This window comes from Danio rerio, chromosome 8, assembly GCF_049306965.1.
Source record: "Danio rerio strain Tuebingen ecotype United States chromosome 8, GRCz12tu, whole genome shotgun sequence".
Classification (NCBI taxonomy): domain Eukaryota; kingdom Metazoa; phylum Chordata; class Actinopteri; order Cypriniformes; family Danionidae; genus Danio; species Danio rerio.
In genome coordinates, this window is record NC_133183.1 from 34,861,968 (window position 1) to 34,881,552 (window position 19,585).

General features: G+C 32.8%; 1 protein-coding gene across 1 annotated transcript in view; it reads left to right on the forward strand.

Moving 5' to 3' along the window:
- The window catches only part of hmcn2 (hemicentin 2), a 172,742-nt gene extending 154,361 nt beyond the window's left edge, over positions 1–18,381 (forward strand). Inside the window, exons 76-81 of the mRNA XM_001920466.9 lie at positions 1,001–1,126; positions 1,214–1,342; positions 4,364–4,675; positions 8,133–8,252; positions 14,893–15,019; positions 16,731–18,381. Of these exons, the coding sequence (XP_001920501.5) occupies positions 1,001–1,126; positions 1,214–1,342; positions 4,364–4,675; positions 8,133–8,252; positions 14,893–15,019; positions 16,731–17,109 (1,193 nt within the window). The 3' untranslated portion in view covers positions 17,110–18,381. The remainder of the gene's footprint in view (positions 1–1,000; positions 1,127–1,213; positions 1,343–4,363; positions 4,676–8,132; positions 8,253–14,892; positions 15,020–16,730) is intronic.
- The last annotated feature ends 1,204 nt before the right edge of the window (positions 18,382–19,585 follow it).

Below are 19,585 nucleotides of genomic sequence, written 5' to 3' on the forward strand. Positions count from 1 at the left end.
ATTTATGTGTATGTATGAAGGTGGGTATGCAACTTTTTGGGGGTGGGGGTATAGATATACCCATTTATTTGCCCAAGACAAATTTCCCTACACTCTCAGAAATAAAGGTACAGGAGCTGTCACTGGGGCTGTGCCTTTTTAAAAGATACATATTTGTTCCCAAAGAGTCCACAATGGTCCCTCAAAAGTGCATATTAGTACCCAAATGTACACAAAAAGTACCTTTGATGTACCTTTATGGACCCTTCAGGTACAAATATGTACATTTTGAAAAGGTATGGTCCCAGAGACAGCTCCTGTACCTTTATTTCTGAGTGTGTAACTGAGAAAATAAAGTTTTTCCTTACCCATCCTTAGATATGATAGAATCTGAGAGCAAAAAAACATTGAAGCTCCAGTGACTACTCTATTTTTTTTTTAAATATTAAGACAATGGCCTTTACATTTTTTTTTCAAATTAGGTTATTTGTATTGAATATTATTAATCAGAAATTTGGTTTTGATATATTTACACTAGCAAATGTACACAACATCTTCAGGGAAGCAAAATCTACAAATTTGACCAATACAATCAATTTTTTGCTGTTACCAAAAACATACATGTGCAACATAAGACTGGTTTTGTTGTCCTGGTTCACGTATAGTCTTTAGAATTGTTTATGTGTAAATTTAAACACAAATAAAACTGAACTTTAATTAAATTTTAGATTTTCACTTTCCTCAAAGGCTTTAAAGAATTTTTTTTTTATGAAAATCACAACCAGATTCAAAGTGAGCTTCATTCGTCAAATATCCGCAAACACCAGGTGTAAAATAAAAAGTAAAAATATGACAATTTATGCATCTAGTTGTTTTTTATTATTATTAAAAAACAGGATTCAACTGATAACATAAAGTTCTACATTAGCATGCAATACGCAGAGATGCATTGGTTTTGGATGACTAAATCAATATCATAGCTTGGATTTTACTTACATGATTTGCACTTGTTCAAAAACAGATATAAATGAGTGTTTGAGGAATGTGTGTCCAGCACACCAGCAGTGCCGAAACACAGATGGAGGATATCAGTGTTTTGACAGCTGTCCGGCTGGCATGACTGCAGCAGAAAATGGAGTGTGTGTGGGTAAGGAGTGACTGGAATAACTTAAAGCTCTGTTACTTTGATAAATCAGTTCAGATGAAATGAGTCACACCTTTTTGTTTCCCACAGACATAGATGAATGCCAAGACGGTAGTCACATGTGTCGGTACAGTCAGATATGCCAAAACACGATTGGTGGGTATGGATGTGTTTGTCCTCGAGGATACCGCTCCCAAGGCGTGGGTCGACCTTGCTTAGGTGAGACTCATCTAGCATTTTCACACAACCATTAATAGAACAATCTTGACCTTAGGCATGGTTTGAAAATTTGTGAGGTCAGGGGGTCATTGAGAATTTTGTAATAAAAATGACTACATAGTTTTTCCTGATAATTGATAAATAGGAATATGTGTTCTGCAGGAATGTTTAGTGGATATTTATGAATTTTAGCATGAATTTTTATGTCTTAATTGTAATAAAATGTATGTCCTAAAGTTTATGTAATACTATCCACTTTGTTACGACCCAGGACAGGTTTAAAGACATAACCTAAAGAACACTGGACACATAAAATTACTTAAAAAAATAAATAAATAAAATAAACGGACCCAACTCCAAAGGTTCATAAAAGGGATTTTACTTGTCCCTAGAACAGGGTTGCAACATAAAGTGGGGGCTTGTCCGGGACATTCATCCTGGCCAGTATTTTCATATGCAACCAGATCAGTCTCAAAAACAAAATTTTTACAAAATAAAATTTGTAAATTCAAAACACAATTCATAAATACACAAATCCAATTGAAAATAAAAAAGCAGTTCTTAAAAAAACACAAATTCATTTTCTGAAATTAAAACACAATTCATAAACGAATAGATGCATTACGTAAATTTAAAACACAATACAAGCATACACAAATTCGTTTCATTTAGGCAAATATTTATGCCCTTGTGAATTCACAAATTGTGTTTTGAATCTATGAATTGTGCGGTGGATGTATGAATTTTATTTTGTAAATGTGTTATTTTTGAGACTGATCTGGCTTCATATTTTTTATGTCTGTTGTATTTACAAATGTGTAATTATGCCACTGTAATGATGTTAAAAACTGTCCATGCACTATATTTGATTGCTGCCTGGCAGTTTAAAGGGAAGGTGCACCTAAAATGTTTTAAACCTGTTCAACATTCTTTCTTCTGTTAAACACAAAAGATGTTTTGAAAAACGCTGGAAGCCTGTAATCATTGACTTCCATAGTATTTTTTTTTCATGTATGATGGTAAATGGTTACAGCATTCTTCAAAATAGCTTTGTTCGTGTTCAACAGTGAAAGAATCACATAAAGGTTTGGAAACACCTGAGTTAAAGTGAATTATTTTACATTTTGTTGAACTATCCTTTTAAATGTAGATGTTGCGTTGTTGCCAGGTATTGCTATGAAAACAAATAAAAAAGTAATTCTATGAAAAATGCACCAAAATAGGTTTAAATCTTACATTTTGCTTATATGATACAAAATCTCTTACCCCATTTTTTTTCTTCCCACTTAATTAACACACTAATTTGTTGGTGTAAACTGTGTAAATATTACAAAGATGTCCAATGACACAGCACTTATAATGACTTTGTAGATCTGGCAGCATGGCTGCACCATAGACTGTAAAATATATGGACAGAATATCCTTGAATCGTCACCCATAAGTGTCTGAAAAGCGCAAATGAAGCAATAAGTGGGTGTGGCCAACCGGTGCGAATTGCATGACAAATACGCGAATTACATCCAGATACAAATAGTTTGTGTTAGTAAATGCAAGGCTGTTGATGAAATCCAGGCATAACACTGTATGACAACATTTCAAATGAATGTTCTATTACCTATATCTAATCAATCTGTCAGATTCTGGAGTGCATTACAGGTCTAAAGAAAATTATGAAAGATAATATATCCTAAATAAAACAAATATATTTATAGATATGGTATTGGGCATGGGACGATAACCTTTTTCAAGGTTTACCGCGGTTTGGAAAAGTCAAGGTTTTAAAACCACCAACATTTTCTGAAATACCGTTCCTAAGGTATATGTTAATTATTTCATTTAATTTTTGTTTTATTTTTTAGGACAACAGTATCTCTAGCAGAAAGGATATCCAAAGATGCTATTTTAAATTATAAAGAAATCTGTGTTTGAAACTAATGAAGACAGCAAAAGTCAATTTTTCATTTTCATTATTTAACCTGACATGTTTGCTGCTCTAAAACATTGTTAATCTTTCTAAAAATAAAATATATTGTTTTCGATTGGGAAATTATTATTATTATTATTATTATTATTTTACCCAGACATTTAAAAATGATATATTTTAGAGGTGTTATCACAATACCGTTATATCATGAAACCGTAATATTTTTATCCAAATTTATAATACAGTCAAAATCTTATATCGGCCCATGCCTATTTGGTTTGTAATTATATAATTTCACTTACCTGGGAAATGGAGGCAACTTAAATGGTTTGTGAGCACAATTAAGTGCACACAGTGCTCTGTTAATTGTAGGAAATAATTCCCAAAGGCAATTGAATGTGTAAAGCCACATAAAACAAAACAAAAGAAGAATACGGTGTATATGCTGAGTTCAGCAGCTAATCAGCCTGAATCAGCTGAGGTAACATGACGACAACCAGTGAGAATTAGCTGTCACTCAAGTGGCCACTCCCCAGACTTACTATAACCTAATATAAAGGAAACCGATGAGCTATAAAAAAAAATCACCTCCCTCATAGTTGTCATGAAGGGTAATATTAGCTAAATGAACCAAAATATTTATTTGTACCAGGCTGTAAACACCTTTTTTTTGCTGTAAAGTTGACCTTTTTACAAATGGGCTCAATAGAAATTTGCTCTATTATGGAGCCAGGACTAGTGGAATTTTGATGAATTGCTGTTTCAGTAACTTCTGTATTAGCTTCACAAGGGAGAGCGGGAGGTTGTCGTTTGGGCTGCACCAACACTCTCTAGAGCTCTAGAGCAACACTTTTCTGCTGTGAGTCAGTGGCATGAATGAACTAATTTACATGATTTTAAGTAATTTTTTTTTTTCATAGAACTTCAAGTATTATTTTTAAACATGACACATTTATAGAGGTCTAGACCCTGGTGACATCGTAGAGTGCAATGTGAAAAAAGAAAACCAACTGAGTGTGTTTTTTTAACTACAGTATGTAAACTATGTATAGTTTGGTTCAAGTGAATCTAATGCAGTTTATTTTTGGTCATTGCAGATATTGATGAATGTGCACAGGTGCCAAGTCCTTGTGCTTTTCAGTGCCGCAACGTACCAGGCAGTTTCCGCTGCGTATGCCCACCAGGGACAGTCCTTCTGGGGGATGGTCGCTCTTGCGCTGGGCTTGAGAGAGGCCACATCTTCACCAACAGTACCCGGGTGCAAGCCAGACTGCGGCCACAGCTGGTATCTGCTTTGGAGAGACCTTACCTCACTCGCCTCTCAGTCCTACCAGAGCACCTTGGTTCCTCACGTCGCCCCCGGCATGAATGCCCCGTAGGATATACTAGCAAGGATGGAACTTGTATAGGTGTGTGGGATTACATTTTATTTCTATTTTCTGCATTGCTAGGAATATCATGGTGATGATAACATTTGGCCAAGCCACATAAGATGAAGACAATATTCCATGGGGCATTTTTTAGGTTTTTATCCTAAAATATAAAAACTATTTTTTTTTAGCTCAAGACCTTTTGGGCTATGTAATTTATATAAAGGAAACACTGCAAATAAAAACAAAGAGAGACATTTCTGTTCACTTCTTAACTCTTTATAACCTACAGCACCACTTGATATATGAATGACTCTTAATGATAAAAATTAAACCTCTTTTTACGTTAGCAAAATCATTAGCGTTGGAAACATATGCTAAATCAAAATCATCGAATCTGATTGCTCAAAAATTATTGACTTTTCATTGCATGAACCACTATATAGCTTTTATCATCAAACTAAGCTCTTAAAGGAATAGTTCACCCAAAACTGACAATTCTGTCATCATTTACTCACCCTGAACTTGTCACAAACACAATAGATGATATTTAGAAAAATTTTGAAACTGGTAGCCATTGATTTCCATAGAATTTGTTTTTCCTTTTGTCAATAGCTAATGGTTTCTGTCATTCTTCATAATATCTTCTTTGCTGTTCAACAGAAGAAAGAAATTGATAAAGGTTTGGAATTACTTGTGGGTGAGTAAATAGTGAGTAAATTAAAACTTTTGGGTGAACTATCACTTTAAATTGCTAATTGCTAAAAAGTCTTGATGTTACCAGACCTTGAAGTAAACAACCCTAACAGATTACTGGAAAATTTAGGGCAATAAAATATAAAACATATATAAAATACATATACACATATAACATAAACATATACAATATTTAAAAAATGAAATAATCATTTTAAAGAAAAAAACAACAACTATCCAATAACAATAATTATTAAAATGATTATTACATTTTTATGTATATTTTGTATGTTTATATATATTTTTGCTTCTTTTATATTCTTATAAAATATTTTTATAAATATATTCTTTCTATATTTTTTCTCTGTCTTTTTGACAGAGTATTAACACTTAATGCATTTTAATGACACATTTTTAGTCAATACAGAAATAAATGTTACTCTGAATTGCGTAAAGCTAAACAACTCTATTTTCAAAATCAAATTAATCAAGCTGCTAAAAGTCCAATAGTACTATGGCAAACCATTAACTCTATTACTGGTGAAAATAGTTTAAAAAATTACAATAACTTACAAATTGCTATAAATGGTACTCTTCTCACTGATCATGAAAAAGTTGCTAACTCATTCAATGAGTATTTTATTTAATCTGTACAAGAGCTGTCTTCTAAATTTTTAGCTTCTCCAATGCTCCAAGTACCACCAAATACATGTCAACAGTTTATTATATAGCTTATACCACTTTTCCATCATTTAGTTAATTTGTGTATTAGGCTCCATAAATTCCCTGACACCTGGAAAACAGCTCAGTTTATTCCAATATTCAAATCTGAGGACCCAACTAGTGTATCTAATTACCGGCCAATCTCAATTCTCCCTACATTTTCTAAGTTACTTGAAAAAGCATTGTATAATCAGTTAATTGAGTATCTTGAAGACAATAAGATGCTTAGTGATAGTCAGCATGGCTTTAGACCATTGCGGTCAACCATGTCAGCATTGCTTTTATTTACTGAACATACACGTATGGCACTAAATAAAGGTCATGTCACTGGAGCTGTATACATAGATTTTAGAAAGGCCTTTGATACAGTTAATCATGATATTCTTTTAAACAAATTGATCTCTTTTAATCTCTCTTCCTTTGCAGTGGATATGTTTTCATCATATTTATCCAATAGATCTCAGGTTGTTAAAATTGGTACGATAACATCCCAGGCATTAGGTTGTTCTATGGGGGTTCCACAGGGAAGTATTTTGGGACCTTTACTTTTCCTGATGTATATCAATGACCTCCCTCAGGTAATTAAACATTCAGATTCTTTATTGTACGCAGACGACACTATACTTTGTGTCTGGATCAAGTACAGACACAATTAACAATAAATTAAATACAGATCTTCAGCATTTACATGAGTGGCTGCAAGACAATCATTTGACTATTAATGTTAAGAAAACGAAGTGTATGTACTTTTATTCACCTAGATGAAAATTATCCATATCCCATCCTCTCACTTTCTCAAATCAAAAACTTTCCATTGTATCCACATATCAATATTTGGGAATCAGTTTGGACTCTCACCTCACTCATTGTAACCATGTTTAAAATGTTTATAAAAAGCTGAAACAAAAGCTATTTGTTTATGGCAAAATTAGGACAAATTTGTCTTTTTTTGTTTCAGAAACTTATCTGCATGCCATAATCTTGTCTACCTTTTCTTACTGTTTGAATGTTTGGTCTCTCACAACAAACGTTATCTTGGAGCCAATAGCTAGACTTTACAATAGGGCCTATAAGATCCACAACAGACTTTCTGGATGGACACATAACTGTTTTGCTCTATCACTTTCTAAAGCTTTAAAATTTCAAAACTACATTATGAACACGGGTATCAAACTGTACTGTCAAATTTTAAATAGCGCTACCTCAGCAGCCCTTTGCCTTGGTACCAAAACTCAAGGACTGATCGTTCCACCAGATCTGTAACAAATGGCTGTTTGCCAGTACTGGCTTTTAAATACTGTTATGGACAGAGATCTTTCTTTTATGTTTTCACAAAAGCCTGGAATGAGATCCCACAACATCTCAAAACAATACCAACACAGACTTTTTTAAAAATCCCATGCTCGTCATCTGGTGGTCAACTATCGCGCCACTGAGATAGTACCCTGCTTTTTTCTATTTTATATGTTTGGTGATTGTTTGTACTGTGTTGATGGATGAGATGTCTGTTTTTATGTTCTGCAGAGCAGGAACCTGCTTAAAAACACCATTCATGCCCGAGTCAGGCCCGATTATCTTTTAATCTTTTCCTGTTTAAAAATTATAAATAAATAAATAAATTTAGTTTGTAGCAGTAAGGTAAATGTGCATATGTAATTTAATGTTTAATGTAATGTAAACCCATAAAGCTGGGTAGTTCCTTAAGTTTGATAATTAATCTACTATATATAGTTGTAGAATAATATACAGTTAATCCCAAAATTATTCATACCTCTGGGGATCGCAAACAATATCACCTTTGTAATTAAATTAGCATAATAGAGCTAATTATGGGCAGTTGTGATAGGTATGCATAAATCCTCCTTTATATTCATGGCATAGGTCATGTCATGATTACAAAGTTGTCATGTTAGTCTTATGAAGTCCCACATAAAATAGTTACATATTTAGGGAATGTTATCAGTCTGAAAGCAAAGAAAAACCTCTGACACTGTGCTTTAACTTATTTTGTTTTCTTTTTAGCCAACATATTTGGGTCTGTAATTTAACTGAACTTTTTGTTTTGTGCTTTTCAAAGATATCGATGAATGCGCATTTAGAAAGCCTTGTCAACATGAGTGCAGAAACACTATAGGAAGCTACCAGTGCACCTGCCCACCAGGATACCAATTATTATCCAATGGACGGACATGCAAAGGTGAGTCTTTATTTCTGCAGGTTTTATGAGGGTATATTTAAGACCAAGTAAAGAAATGTAATAAATAATTTACTGTACAGTGGAATACAATACGGTAGTTTGTTCAAAGTTGTGTATAGTTTTGGCATAATACTATAATTAAGATTTCCTTAAAGTCATTTTTGTTTGGTCATTATTGTATTTTGTACATTTTGTCATGTCATACACACAGACACAGGTACAATTTCACACTTTTTCAAATACATACAGTAACATTTATGTATTTGCAGTAAAAACAGACTTGTTTATCAATATAAGTTGCTATTATTTACCTACTTATTTTGTAATCCTTTAAAATTATGTCATCAATCAAATTTCTATCCTGGAACGTCCGTGGACTCGGCTCCCAGGCAAAGAGGATCAAAGTTTTAAATCATTTAAGTAAACTACAAGCAGACATATGCCTTTTACAAGAAACTCACTTATCAGAACTTGATCAAAACAAAATCAAATCATCACAATATCATTCATATTCTGCCCACTACAACACAAAACAGAGAGGAGTGTGTATCCTAATAAATAAAAAAATATCATATGTTCATAACACCACCATTACAGACCCAGAGGGACGTTTTGTCATAATTAACATTACAATTAACAATTACTCACTTACAATAGGAAACTTATATGGCCCAAATACAGATGACCCATCTTTTTTTCAGATTTTTTTTTCCTCCATTTCAAATCTTTCTAATTGCCCCATCATAATAGCAGGTGATTTCAACACAGTTTTAGACCCAACTACAGACAGATTTAATAATATCGGCAAAAAACACATCTGGAAATCTACAGACTCTATAAAACAGTTCATGAGTGACATGGGTCTTGGCGATAGTTGGCGCCTCCAACATCCGGACATTAAAGCATTCTCATTTTATTCACCTGTTCATCATTCATACTCCCGCATTGACTATTTTCTCACTAGTAATTCTATTATATCCAATATTTCTGAATCAAAGATCCACCCAATAATCATTAGTGATCACGCTCCTGTAACAATAAAACTGAATATAATCACCAGACATAAGCCCATTCCTAGATGGCGATTCAACACCTCTCTTCTTCAAGATCAGGATTTTGACAGTTATTTTAAAAGAGAGTGGGCATGCTTTCTAGAGATAAATGACTCCCCTGAAACATCCCCATCTCTTCTGTGGGAAACAGGAAAGGCAGTATTAAGAGGAAAAATAATTTCATATTCCGTTTACAAAAAAAAGAAAGAGAAAGAACATCAAGCTGAACTGGAACAGAAAATTAAAGATCTAGAAGACATTAACATAAATAATCCAACAGAAGAAACACAAGATTTGCTAAGAAAATATAAATCACAATTAAATAAATTAATTAATACACACACTCAATTCCTTATTCACAGATTACGACAAGAACACTTCCATCATAGTAACAAATCTGGTAAATATCTGGCTAATCAAATCAAACACAATAAAGAAAAAACAACAATATCAGTCATTAAGGACTCAGCAGGGAAACCCACCAACTCACCAGAAGAAATAAATCAGATCTTTCAAAAATTTTACAGTAATTTATATTCCCCTGAAAAAAAAACCATCCCAGGATGACATTCACTCATTTCTCAGCAATATCAACTTACCTCAACTAAATGAACAGCAAATAAATAATCTTGAATCCCCCTTATCACACCTAGAAATTTCTAATGCTCTTAAACTCATGCCTAATAATAAATCACCAGGACCTGATGGGTTCCCTGCTGAGTTCTACAAACACTTTTGGTCAATTTTATCACCACTTTTCATCCGGTTGATTAACGAATCAAAACAAAATTCAAAGCTTCCCGATACCATGAACACAGCCACAATTACACTTCTCCTCAAACCCAATAAAGACCCAACATTACCGTCAAGCTATCGTCCAATCTCACTAATTAATGTAGACACTAAAATAATTGCTAAAGCACTTTCACATAGAATAGAAAAAATCATGCCATCCATAATCCATCCAGATCAAACCGGTTTTATTAAAGGTAGACAATCATCAAACAATACACGCAGACTCATAAACCTAATTCACCACTCATCAATAAACAAAAACAAATCTATCATAGTCACCCTCGACGCTGAAAAGGCTTTCGATAAAGTAAACTGGAAATTCCTGTTTTCCACATTAGAGAGGTTTGGTTTTGGGGAGTCATTTATTAATTGGATCAAAATTCTCTACACATCACCCTCAGCTACTGTCATTACTAACGGACTAACATCACGCAGCTTCACTCTACACCGGGGAACTAGACAAGGATGTCCACTCTCTCCCTCTTTATTCACCATATTCATTGAACCACTTGCAGCAGCAATCCGTCAAAACATTTATATTAAAGGAATTCAAACATTAAACATACACCATAAAATAAGTCTTTATGCCGATGACATATTATTATACTTACAAAATCCCCAAACATCATTACAGGAAACAATAAAACTTATTGATACCTTTTCAAATATTTCGGAATATTCAATCAATTGGAATAAATCTGCTATACTCCCATTAAATTCCACCAGTGTGTATGTGACATCCCAAACATCACAAATCCCTCTGTGCACCAACTACATCACATATTTGGGTATCAATGTTTCCGCCAGGCTGTCAGAGTTGTTTGCACTTAACTATACTCCGATACTTAAAAAAATAGATGACGATCTGCAACGCTGGATGAACTTACCACTATCCATCATGGGCAGAATATCAGTTACCAAAATGTCCATTCTCCCAAAAATAAACTATTTATTTTCAATGATTCCAACACAACCCACACATACCTGGTTCAAATCCCTAGACTCAATTATAACAAAATTCTACTGGAAAAATAAAACCCCAAGAATAAAATTGACAACCCTACAGAAACCAAAATCACAAGGAGGATTAGAAGCACCACATTTTTACAACTATTTTTTGGCAAATCAGCTTCAAAACATACACAATTGGATTAAACCTAACTCATCAGAATACACATGGCAAGACATTGAACAATCAATATGCAAAGACATTAACATTTCAGAATTACCCTTTCACAGTCAATCAATCAAGAGACATCACTGTTTTAAAATGCCGACAATAGAAGCAACTCTGACAGCCTGGTGGAAATTCCATCAGGTCACAAATTCCCCACTCACACCATCTAAATACACCCCAATTTGGAATAACCTTGATTTCCTAGCCAACAAGAAGCCACTTAACTTTCACACATGGGCAGCCAAAGGAATCACACAACTTCAACATATCTTTATTAATAATAATCTGGCACCATTTCCCCATATAGCCCAGACATACAGCATTGGGAGTAATTGCTTTTTGGAATATTTACAAATCAAATCATCAATTAAGTCAAAATTACCTAACCAATCAATCAATCTAGACCTTCCACCTCAAATCTCAGAGTTTATTAATATATCGCCCTCCAAAAAATTGCTCTCCCAAATATACAAAATGATATCAAAATCAGACATTGCATTAGTTCTACCAACCACTAAATGGCAAACAGACTTATCTATTAATCCCAATGCTGCATTCTGGACTCAAATTTGCAAAAACACATTTTCCATGACTAAAAATGCTAACTTACAACTTATACAGTACAAAGTACTTCACAGATCACATTTAACTGGGCAGAAATTATTTAAAATGGGTTTCACGTCAGAAATATGTTCACATTGCACACAAAACACTCCAGACACATATCTTCATGCCTTATGGCATTGCACTTAAATTAAATCATTTTGGGTAAAGGTTACTGACTCACTCTCCAACTTAATGGGTTGTCACATCCCACTGTGTCCCTCCCTCTGCATATTAGGTGACATATCCACAATCAATATAAATAATACAAATGGTCAGTTTCTGCTGGTGGCTCTAACTATTGCAAAGAAAACTATCCTCATGAACTGGAAATCAAGAAATACCATTCACATCTCATACTGGAAAAACTTATTAACAGAATACATCTCCATTGAAGATCCTCTTTGCCTGAAGCCATTCCCTAACAACACCTTCATCAGTACATAAACAAGAGGGGAGGGGAAAGAGGGGGTCAGGTAGAGATGAGGAAAAAAAAAAAAAAATCTAATATTTAATCTAATTTAAAATAAATAAATCAATTGGAAAAAAAGTATAATGTAAACAAATAAAATAAAAGAATCATAATTCGGTCTTTATATACTTTTTTACTTTCCCTTTTGTTCTATTTGTTCCCCTTTCCTGTCCCTATCAATGTTATTTATTCATTTTATTATTATTATATATAATATTTGTTTTCCATTTATTATTATTATTACTATACATAAATTATTATTATTATTATTATTATTATTATTATTATTATTATTATTTATATACCAGTGCCTCTCCTGACCAACAACAGATAAAAAAAAAAATAAAAGAAAAAAAAAAAAAAGAAAGAAAGAAAGAAAGAGAAGAGGAGGAAAAAAAGAGAGAGGTAAAAAAAAAGGAAAGAAAAAAAATCTACTTACATGTACTAAATTCACAGGGTAAAGTGTAACGTAGGCATGGCAGTCTGGGCACTGCACTGGACTGATCCATGCCACACGTTACACTTTTTTTAATGCATCACAAAGCAACTGACAAACACTATATACCTCAATGCCCATCACACAACTACAACCTCCTCAATTTATTGTTACAGCTGTTGTTATTTTTATTATTATCATTATTATTAGTATTATTACCAGCATGAGTATATTATAGTTATCAAATTATAGTAATAATCTATCATACATATCTTTAATATTATTCTTCCATGTGGAATTGTATAATTCATAATTAGCATTGATATAGTGTTTTCTTTTTTATTTATTCAGTTTTTATTATTATTATTCTTTTTTTTTTTTTGGCTTATTCTTGTTGCTTTGTTTGCTGAACTTTATTTTTCTTCTCTCTTATTGTTTCTTTTTTCTTCTACTCCTCCCCTTCCTTTTCTGTTTGTATTTTTTATTTTATTTTATTTATTTATTTTTATTATAAGTATTTTATTAATTTTTGTTTATTATCATTAGTTTATTTTCTCTTTTCCTCTATCTCCCCTTCAAACTTACTACTTACTACTATTATTATTTGTTATTATTATTATTATTATTTATTATTATTATTACTTGTCCTCTCCCTGATTTTCCCATTCTCCCCTCTCCTCGACACCTTTGTCATAAATGGTATTACTTTTATTTTTTGAAATCATTATTATTATTATTATTACTGTTCTGACTTGCCCTGTTATCTTTCCATTATCATTATTACAAGTATTTATACCATTATCATTATTAAGGTTGCAGTTGTTGTAGTAGTAGTAGTAGTAGTAGTTGTAGTTGAAGTAGTAGACAGTGTAATAGTATTGATTGTTATTGAGTAATTGTTACGGAGATTTTTGAAGTAGTAGTTCATGTAAGTAGTAGCAGAAGTAGTAATGGTGTGGTAGTTACAGTAGTAGTAGTAGTCGTTGTTGGTGTAGTAATATCAGTAGTAGATGTTGTTGATGTAGATGTAGTAGAAGTGATTGTAGTAGTAGTAGTAGTGGTAATAGTAGTAGTAGTAGTAGTAGTAGTAGCAGTAGACGTTGTTGTATTAGTTGTAGCAAACGCTATAGTAGTATCAGTAGTGGTAGTCGTTGTAGTAGTATCAGTATTAGTAGACATTGTAGTAGTAGTAGTAGTAGTCGTGGTTGTGGCTGTAGTAGAAGCAGTAGTAGTTGTAATATAAGTAACTTTTTGTAGTAATAGTTTGTGTAGCACTTGTGATTTATTATTATTGTTGTCAGTTATTACTGTTGTCCTTTCTTTCTTTTTACTCTAATTTTTACTATCATACATTAATAAGCATTGTTGTTACTCCCTACCTCTGACTGGTTTCTTTCTATATGTTTTATCTATATCTGTGACACTTGCTTCATTTATTGACTGTTATTGTTCCTTATGTATGTACTCTGACCTGTCCACCAAGTTACCTTTACATGCATACACACACTCACACACACACACTCACGCACATACCAGTACATGACTATATTGTTGTTGTTTTTGTTTTGTTTTTGTTTCGTTGGTTTGTATTTGTTATTTGTTGACGTTTTCTTGTATTTGTATGATTTTTGCATATTCTAATAAAAAAAAAAAAAAAAAAAAAAAAAAGATTTCCTAACTGATTTAAGACAATTTTCAGGTCTTAAAGACACTTGAAGAGTTCACCCAAAAAGGTTGTCATCATTTTCTTTCTTCTGTTGAACACAAAATGAGATGCTTTGCAAAAAGCTGAGGGAATGTGAACATTGACTTTCATAGTTATAGATTAAATAGTTGTAGTTATAGTTGTAAAGGCTTACAAGGCTTTCTTCAACAAATCTTCTTAAGTGTTCAACGGAAGAAAGAAATTTACGGTTTAGAATAAACTGATGGTCAGTAAATAGTGATTACATTTTATTTTTGGGTGAACTATACCTTTAAATTGGTTGGTCCTTTTTTTTAAATCAAAATTTAATGTTTTATTACCGAAATTAATAAATGTCTTTTACAAGGTCCTATTTTACAACATTGTTTTTTTGTTTGTTTGTTTTTTTTTTTTTTTGTAGATATCGATGAGTGCACAGTACAGGGTGTCCAGTGTGGACCAAACCAAATGTGTTTTAACACTCGAGGGGGTTACCAGTGTCTGGACACACCCTGCCCCAACAGCTACCAAAGAGGACGTAATCCAGGGTGAGATCTGTTTGTAAATAGAGTAATAAAGTAGGGATGTCCCAATCAGGTTTTTTCGCCCTCAAGTCTGGCTCCAAGTCATTTGATTTTGAGTATCTACCGATACCGAAACCCAATGGGATACTTCTATAATACTTACAAAAAGAAAGTAGAAACAGATCCAGCATGTTCCTTTTTTTTAACAAACTGAGCACTTCAGTGAGGTAGCTTGAACAATCAAGTAATAAATAACATTAATTCTTCACTTTTGGACTTTAGTTTATAAAACAAATCTAACACAAAAACAAATAGCACTTCAACTCAAAACATCCGGCAGGCAATCCAAAGTTTACATATCTCACAGTTTTCTATGGCAATGTTGTCATCATCAACTTTATAATACCTCCAGAGCGCAGACATACTCACGCTTTCCGCTTAAGCTGCTTACATGTTTTACTTTGCTGGCATTTAACCAATAGCATCTCTGCAAGAAAGTGATGTCATGCCACACATGTTGCTATTCCTGTGTGGTCAAGAAAGAGGTCTAACTCTGCCACCACATAACTATACATGTGTTCAAAAATAATGAGAACACACACACACACACACACACACACACACACACACACACACACACACACACACATATATATATATATATATATATATATATATATATATATATATATATATATATATATATATATATATATATATATATATTCAAGTCCTGATCGGGAGGTAACATCAGATTCCGATCAAGTCTGAAACCGCATGATTGAGCTTGATTGGCGATCATGTGATCAGATCTGGACATCCCTACAGGTACATTAAAGCCAAATTAAAACATTAAAACTTCTGAAAAAAAGTGCTACAAGTTAAAGTGCTTTAATCAATATGACTAGATTCAGTAAATGCTGTTAAATATTGTTTATTATTATTATTATTATTATTATTATTATTATTAGTGTATACAAACAAAACAGTATAGCCAAGCAACACTTTGTCATAATTTTCATTCATAAATTGGCATTCTGGCAAAATGTTAAATATACTGTACTTCCTGTTAAATATACTGTACTTCCTGAAGTAAGAGCTATTGTTTATAATTATTTACCATTAACCCTAAAGCAAACCTTGATTATATTCCTAATCTTTATTTAATACTCAGGACTTAAACGTTTAATTACACTAAAACATAGACACTTTATACAAATAAGTTAAATTCCATCTTACAAAAAGCTATTTTTTACTAAATAAAAATATATTATATAGAGCTATGGAAAAGAGACCACTTGGACAATTTCGATTTCTCTGGATTTACACTTTCTAGTTGTGTATGTATAAAACATCCTTATGATCTGTTTTGCAAACAACTGGGGGCATTTTGTTCTGAATTAAAAATATAAATGTGAAAACCATGTGAATATTAAGTAAAGATCATGTTCCATGAAGATACTTTGCAAAATCCAACTGTAAATATATCAAGTTAGTAAAATGCATAGCTAAGAACTTTAATTTCACAACTTAAAAGGGGATTTTCTCAGAGTTTAGACATTTTTGAACCCTTAGGCTCCAGATAATCAAATTGAGATGATGTATAAACAACAGATGAAATAGGTTTCAGTTGATGCAGTTGATGTTCCCCCTTCCCCCCTCAAAAAAAAAAAAAAAACATATGACTGGTTTTGTATGTAATTAACACACATCCATTTGCTTACTTTAACTCCAGCACCTGCTTCAGACCTTGCTCTTCCAGGCTGGACTGTGGCTCTGTGGGCTCTTTTCCTCTGCTCCAGTACAAGCTCCTTACTCTTCCTCTGGGCATCCCAGCCCACCACAATGTGGCCCGTTTATCTGCTTTCTCCGAATCAGGAGTCCTCCAAGACCACACGTCCTTCACCATCCTGGAGCAAGGAGGAGATGACGGAGAGAGGCCATTTGGCATCAAGGATGAAGCAGGAAGAGGCATCATTTTCACAGTGAAGCCTTTAGACTGGCCAGGCCTGGTGCGACTTCGGGTACAAGCCACAACTCTGTCAGAGCAGGGCCGCGTTACCTACCAGAGTATCTTTATTATCTACATCTCCATATCCAAATACCCCTACTAATGAACGGCTGCTTCATAGAACATTAGAGAGGCATTAGTAAATGAACTCAATTGCCAGCTATTTATGTGCCCTCTTGTGGAGTGGAACTATCTAATTTTGCAAAATTATGCTGATGTTTGAAAGCACCAAAAATGACACACACATAACCCAGCAGGACCTCGGCCTCATTTGAAATCTCTGCTATCATTACTAGATGAGTAATGTATGTTAGGACTACATAGTGTGTAAGTATTTTGGGATTTGGTTCGACACTATGGTCAAAACCTTTTTTCCTTCTTTTTTGTTTTGGCTTAGTGAACTTTTCCTTTAATATTACTATTATTTGAAAATATTGTAGTAGCTTTGAGATATTGCTTGGGCTCTTCTGTTTTCACTGTGGTGCTATTATTTCTGCATTTTATTGCCAATAATAAGGATCAGGATTCATCCAGAATTAAATCTACTGGAAAAAATAAAGGCAGAAGAGGAGGGAAAAAATGAACTCAATGAGATATTGACAGACTGATCAGTTTTCACATTATATGACAGCCAAACTGGTTACTAGTCATTTTATAAAAGAAATATGTACTTATTTTTCAGTGTTTGTCATATGCTGTATTGCTATATTCGTGTACAATACTTAGTTTACTTTCATATGTGAATGATGGGTTATGTGTGCGTATGAACCACTGCAAGCGTGTTTGTGATGTGTGTGTGAACACTGATATGGTTGTGCTGTCTCTCCTCATGACTGAAATGAAATGTGGATTATTCTAAACTTATTTAAAACTCTGACATTATCTCTGACCTTACTTAAACATTTATTTTTTTTAATGGTTCACAAAATACATCAGTACTGTATATGCTTGTCAAGTTATCAGAATCATTCATTGGAAAATTGCATTTTAATTTGATTTGAAGGATAATTCACACCAAAATGAATTGTGCTGGTACTTCAGTGACCCTCAGGCACATAGTTTAATATAAACATCCGTATTAATGTTTTTAAAAACTTTAACTGAAGGAAAAAAAAGTTGCCTACATATTTGAGGAGTGGGAGTAATTCTATTTTTAGACAATCTATCCTTTTAATGGTAGCCACTTTTGGTAGCCAAAAGCAATTTAAACTACATCTATTAAACACATAGGAGTTTATATATATATATATATATATACAGTTGAAGCCAGAATTGTTAGCCCCCCTGAATTTTTAGACCGCTTGTTTATTTTTTCCCTAGTTTCTGTTTAACGGAGAGCAAATTTTTTTCAACACATTTCTAAACATAATAGTTTTAATAACTCATCTCTAATAACTGATTTATTTTATCTTTGCCATGATGACAGTAAATAATATTTTACTTGATATTTTTCAAGACACTTCTATACAGCTTAAAGTGACATTTAAAGGCTTAACTAGGTTAATTAGGTTACCTAGGCAGGTAAGGGTAATTAGGCAAGTTATTGTATAACAGTGGTTTGTTCTGTCGATTATTGAGTAAAAATAAATAGCTTAAAAGGGCTAATAATTTTGTCTTTAAAATTGTGTTTGAAAATTTTTAAATTGCTTTTATTCTAGTCAAAATAAAACAAAGACTTTCTCCAGAAGAAAAAATATTATCAGGAAAAAAAAATTTTTCCTTTCTCTGTTAAACATCGTATAATTTTTATATGTATATATATATATATATATATATATATATATATATATATATATATATATATATATATATATATATATATGTGTGTGTGTGTGTGTGTATGTATGTGTGTATGTATGTATGCGTGTGTGTGTGTGTATGTATGTATATATATATATATATATATATATATATATATATATATATATATATATATATATATATATATATATATATATATATATATATATATATATGTATGTGTGTGTGTATGTATATATATATATATATATATATATATATATATATATATGTATGTATGTGTGTGTGTGTGTGTATATATATATATATAAGCACAGTTCCAAAGAGAGATAAAAGTAATGTAAAATCAAGGTAAATCTACGTTGTCAGTGTATTTCTTGCGTTTACTTTTTAAATTACTATTTGTTTGGTTTAGGTTATCTGTACAACAAACCCCACCTTCTCATGGACTTGTGTAAGGATAAGTTTTTGAAAGATTGAGTTATACAAATTTCTTGATAAAAACGAATGCGATCATTCCCCCCCAAAAGTCTTGTGAGGGTGCTTTTTCATTACAGGCAGTGTTCTTGTGGTTCTCAAATAAATGCCTGACCATCCCTTGTTTTGTTGCAACATAGGGTCAATCTGAAAACGTAGCCCTATATACATTTCTGGAGATCGCAAAATATGTATGAGATGTACAAAAAGAATGGTTGCATTTCGTCTTTAAAATGAACTCTACGAGGCAGTAAGACGCTGTTCCTTTTTGCACTTATCAGCTGACCGCTTACCTCCATATGGGCGGCTTTCGCACTGTTACGTTTGTCCAGTAGCTCGCC